Here is a 4,979-nt window from a genome sequence, read left to right as displayed (position 1 = left end):
TATTTTTTTTTTTTTTTCAAATAAATGAAGCAGTCATAATAAACGAGCTGTTCTATACCTATGTGTAGTATGCCAATCTCGTGAACTTTCCATCAATGCAGGCAACAAGTGAGTATTGTGAAACTGATGCAAACTGGATATATTTGCAAATAGCTGTGTTATTCTATCCCGTTCCAAGACTTTCTCCTCGTCAATTTTTTTCCGGAATGTCTACAATAAAGGTTAAAAAGTGGTGCAAGAATTGTTTTTAGAAGTATTATTACTTTGATAGCGACATATCTACCCACAGTTAAGTGAATAGATAAAATTGAACATGTTAGCAATACTTAAGTTATACTTCATCAAGCAGGCGAAGCTTGTCAACATATCGCTGTTCCGAATCAACTAATTCTTTGGCAGCAAGCCAGGCCTTTTCGGTACGTTTTCTGATTCTTTCCTTCATTGCTGGTATCCGATTCAAACTTCCTCCTGAGATCATCACAGACTGTGTGTCTGGGATTTCTGAGATTTGTGATTGTGCGTCCACAACAATATCATCGCTCACATCATCTGCTTCTTCTTCCGAAAGGTCATCAGCCCCAGAGGTATCACGCAATTTCACTTTGAAACCGCCGTCTGGACCTGGAAGAAAATGGAAATTGCTAATTGTAAGGAGGAATTAAGCATTATATGAAATCATTTTTACAACAAGAAATCTTGCAGACGTTTAAAGATCCAACTGAAATTAAATTTTTACATTATGCATAAGTGAAATATACCCTTATATTCCATGAAAGCTCTGAATTTACTCTTCGATTCCTGTTTCACGCCATTTATGTACATTTCATGCTTTGAAAAACGCGTACTGCAAGTGATGAATTTTATCATAAATGAAGTCAGACAATCGTAGCAAAATGAGTACTGGTTTCAATATTCTGCTTGATGCATTATATTAGACAGAATATTCGAGAAGCGAAGTGTTTGCATTCTTACTCAAACTTTCAAAAACAAGCTCATTTTTGTCTCAAAGATATGTTCTTTCCAGTTCTAGTTTAACTACGTTTAAAATTTTTAAATGAAATCAAAAAATTCGGAAGAAATAAAGTTATCCATAAACATTTGATGGAGAATTCCCTCAGGAAAACTGCAGGCCCATGGTTTATATACCTGTTACATGAAAAACTGTTTCTTCATAACTATTTGCTCAAAAACATTGCACAACAACCATTTCAAAGATTAACCCATGAGCAATGTTCAATTAAATTAACCTGTAGGCTCTGGAAGAGCGCATTCGTGTTGTAGTACTACCATCTGGATTAACAACCGTTTCAACCTCAGTTTGTGGAGTATCCGAAAGCGATGAACTTGTTCTCATCTCAGAAAACAGTTCAGGAAACATATTTATAAGCTGATCTTTCTGTTCATTTAACATATTAAGAAATTTTTCCTGTGTCTTTTGCAATACGGCACTAATTGTTGAATCCTGAAAAGCCAACTTTTACTTGGCTTGCTTTTCCAACTACAGCCTTTTAAAGAATTATGAATTTAGACTTTTTTTTCTTTGCTAACTACGGGAACACCTCAGGATTAGAAAAATCCATAAGAGCCTTAGATCTATCAACGAGGACTATTGGCTGCCGGAAACCATCGATATCACCAAATAATCGTTCTGTTTTTTCTTCGATCAAAGCTTCCCGACCTAAAAACACAATGCTCAAAATTCAGAGCATTGAAAAATGCGACCGTTCCACCAAGTTTATTGTAAACACTGATCAAAACTAACGCTAATTACTAACTTAAATACAAAACTGATACAAAACATGCAGTTAGTCCATTTGCACTTACCATTAGCAATTTCAGTTTTCCTGGTACTTTGATTGCATTCAATTTTTAACTTTCTTCGATAAGTTTTCGTCATCTCTTCCTGACCATCTGCGGAAAGAATGTGGTACTCGGTGACGTGTACCTTGCAGCCATCCGTTTCATCAACTTCGTCGAACTACAAACAATCTGACATTGTCAGAAGCCGCCCAAACATGTCATCCATCTCTTAGAATTCAGTGGGCACTTTGTCCACTATACACACAATACAGAAAAAAAAATAGAAAAAAAACCTCTTTTACATCCAACAAAGTTCCACCCTGCAAATCTACGGCAGTAGCTGGAGATAATTTCTGAATAAGTGATCCATCTGGAATGGTAGCCATGTTTTACATTAGATTAAGCAGCGGAAATGAGGCTAGCTGCTTGGACTTTTTCCTGTAAATGCATCTTTTAGCTGCTAAATTACCTTGAACTTTTTTAGTCGCTCTTTTCTCCTAAATTTTCAAGAATCGTTCTCTTTCCCTTCTTCCTCCCCCTGAATCATTCCACTGTTAGATAAATCATATACAACAAAGCTCGCTTTACAATGAATATTCACAATAACATTAGACACAACCACGATTAGCTCAACATAGGCATATTTGAAGGCCGCCATTTTTTATGATTTAAAATTGTAGAGCAGAAAGAATTCGGCCAGTTTTCGAACAGATCAGAAGCATCCAATTTTCGGATGACTCTACAGCAACAATTGACTCTTTCAGTGACATTTTCACAGGAAAGGTGGCAAAATGATGTCGCGTGATGTCATGAAAACGACAATATGAGTAAACAAGTGAACAATTACAATTACATATTGACAGATATAGCACAGATGACAGAGGCAAAAATGGTTATTTTCGATGCAGCTGGAACATCAAAGAAATGCAAATGCTACGGTATTGCTTGCCTATCTGAATGAGTTGAACATTTTCAACTACCTTGACTTGACATGTTCTCAATGGCTAGTGATTTCTGTATTGGATTACATCCTGCATACCGTGTTAATTAATTCCGGGTGGGATATTTTCATGAGTACGAAATGGTGAAGCACTGTTTGCAATGCTTGTATAGTCTTGACAAATCCTACCAATTAACTGTGACGTATGCTAAATTAGATAAGTTAAAATCAGATGTATAACTTCGCAGCTAATTTTCAACTTTTCAAAGTAAATTTGACACAAACTTCAATGACAATATACCTAAAAGGCTTCAAGATGACCACCTTATCAAACAAAAATTTATTCAAAATACGATGAGATTTCTACTTTAGCATAACAGCTAAAGGAAAATAGAAGTTCGATGAAAGTAAGCATATCAATCAATGATGTGATCAATCAAGCAATTACTTCCTTTGTGATAAAAGAAGTAATGTCAAAAGAGATGCACTATAATGATGGATAAGATGATGCACAGGGAAAAACATCATTGTCACTCTTCAACCAACAACAAAACTCGAACATTTCCAAACATTTGTTCATCTCTGTCAAATTTCGTTTCTTGTATTCATTCGCGTTTGCCCTTCATCCGACCTACCTTCTCATGCTCTTCCACTTCCTCTCTTTGCTACTTATCACGTTCAGTTTTCTATTTTGTTCTGTTTCAATTCTCCAATACCGCAACATGTGCTCGTCCATCAATGCTTATATAATCGATCGAAAGGAATGATGGGGTGGTATACAGCAGCCGGTTTTCAAAGAACCAAATCGGAGAAACCATTCCAGTTGAGGATTGTTCGTTGCCGGATCAGCTACTAGTAGCAGATTTTCATTATTCATAAAAAGGTACCCATGAAAATTTCGTATGACTAAAGATAATTATTGTAAAATAAGAATGCTACATTGCTTAATGGATAAGAACAAATATTTAATATGGTAGTGTAACGCGGTATTACACAGATAGTGTCACTATTTCACTTTTATCAAATAATAAAAATCCTCGCACTATCCTGTAATGCCCCAATGAATATCATCGAAAAACGGTCAATGTCAAATAAGTCCATAGTAAATCTAGATGAATTATACAAAAAACATATACTAGCACCGGTTGTTACCATCTCATTGACTTCCAAGAAGTAATTCATATATTCAAAAAGCGAACGTAAATCGTATGGTATAGCGAAACTTAACATGCATGGACATACGTGCACATAGATATGTGTCACATTCAAAAGATACAAAATAAAAATTAAATTGAATGATAAATGAAGATAATTAGGATGAGTTATGAAGCATTCCCTCTAACGATGTGAATAAACATGGACTCAATTTATTGGGTGGAATTGAAGAAATAGCAGGATGAGGTAAATTAGCATCAACTTGCTTACATGTGATATCAACATATCATTTCAGATAACGAGAAACCGGCGGCAATGGATCAAAAAATGCATCATTCTTGTCTTATTCCCTCAGGGAGTAATTTAGGATTAACTAGGAAACATACGTAAAACTACTTCAAAACTTCCCAAAAATTGAATAGATGTATGGTTGTGATCGAAGATTAAATGCTAAGCTCATGCAAAATATTCGTGTGGAATTCCCTTTTGAGATAGCTTCTAATCAATCAAAAAGTAGAAAAAAAAAAAAGAAGAAGAAAAGAAGAGGAAAAGGACTGACAGTAAATGTTGACCGATAAATAGCATTTCAAAGACTTTGATGTTTAATTTTGATTAGAAAAGGATAACAATGAAGTGAGATTGAAAGTTAAGCCAATTTCATCTTCAACCACAATTTATTTTTGTTCAACATATATTTGCATTGAAATTGAAAAGTTAATTGGCAAGAAAGAAAGGGCCACTTATGTTGATGACAAATTTATTGACGGTGAAATAAATTCTCAAAACAAATGATATTTATTGGTGGAAGTACGAAAAAGGCCAACATGATAGGCATAGTTTATCAATGATAAGAGGAAGAAATGCACCGCCCATAGCAAACAGCATAGGCTACAGGGAACAGGGCGCAATACTACTAAAGAACCACAGCACACCAACTAAACGGCCCTACTGAAAAAGCTGAGGCATAACCGCCCTCAACGAGCATGACTCAACAAGAGCAATAGGCCGTCTGCTACATGAATGAATATCTATGTGAGTGTGTATGTATATTACATATATATATATATATATATATATATATATA

The 4,979-nt window shown here is 35.1% G+C and overlaps 2 protein-coding genes across 2 annotated transcripts in view; one reads left to right on the top strand and one right to left on the bottom strand.

Moving 5' to 3' along the window:
- LOAG_17801 (RhoGEF domain-containing protein) overlaps positions 1 to 2,246 on the bottom strand; it is a 6,012-nt gene extending 3,766 nt beyond the window's left edge. The window contains exons 1-7 of the mRNA XM_020450465.1: positions 2,094 to 2,246; positions 1,825 to 1,978; positions 1,560 to 1,678; positions 1,248 to 1,462; positions 759 to 844; positions 338 to 621; positions 59 to 210 (exon numbers count right to left, since the gene is read on the bottom strand). Of these exons, the coding sequence (XP_020305854.1) occupies positions 59 to 210; positions 338 to 621; positions 759 to 844; positions 1,248 to 1,462; positions 1,560 to 1,678; positions 1,825 to 1,978; positions 2,094 to 2,186 (1,103 nt within the window). The 5' untranslated portion in view covers positions 2,187 to 2,246. The remainder of the gene's footprint in view (positions 1 to 58; positions 211 to 337; positions 622 to 758; positions 845 to 1,247; positions 1,463 to 1,559; positions 1,679 to 1,824; positions 1,979 to 2,093) is intronic.
- Positions 2,247 to 2,623: 377 nt separating this feature from the next.
- On the top strand, positions 2,624 to 3,596 carry LOAG_12562 (hypothetical protein; the record flags this gene model as incomplete). Its single annotated transcript, XM_003148076.1, has 2 exons — positions 2,624 to 2,738; positions 3,256 to 3,596. 2 exons carry the CDS (start codon positions 2,624 to 2,626, stop codon positions 3,594 to 3,596), a joined length of 456 nt encoding a protein of 151 aa, XP_003148124.1.
- Between the last annotated feature and the right edge of the window lie 1,383 nt (positions 3,597 to 4,979).

Source organism: Loa loa, assembly GCF_000183805.2.
Source record: "Loa loa unplaced genomic scaffold supercont3.130, whole genome shotgun sequence".
NCBI lineage: Eukaryota > Metazoa > Nematoda > Chromadorea > Rhabditida > Onchocercidae > Loa > Loa loa.
Note: the sequence above shows the minus strand (reverse complement) of the source record. Positions and strands in the feature narration are given on the sequence as shown.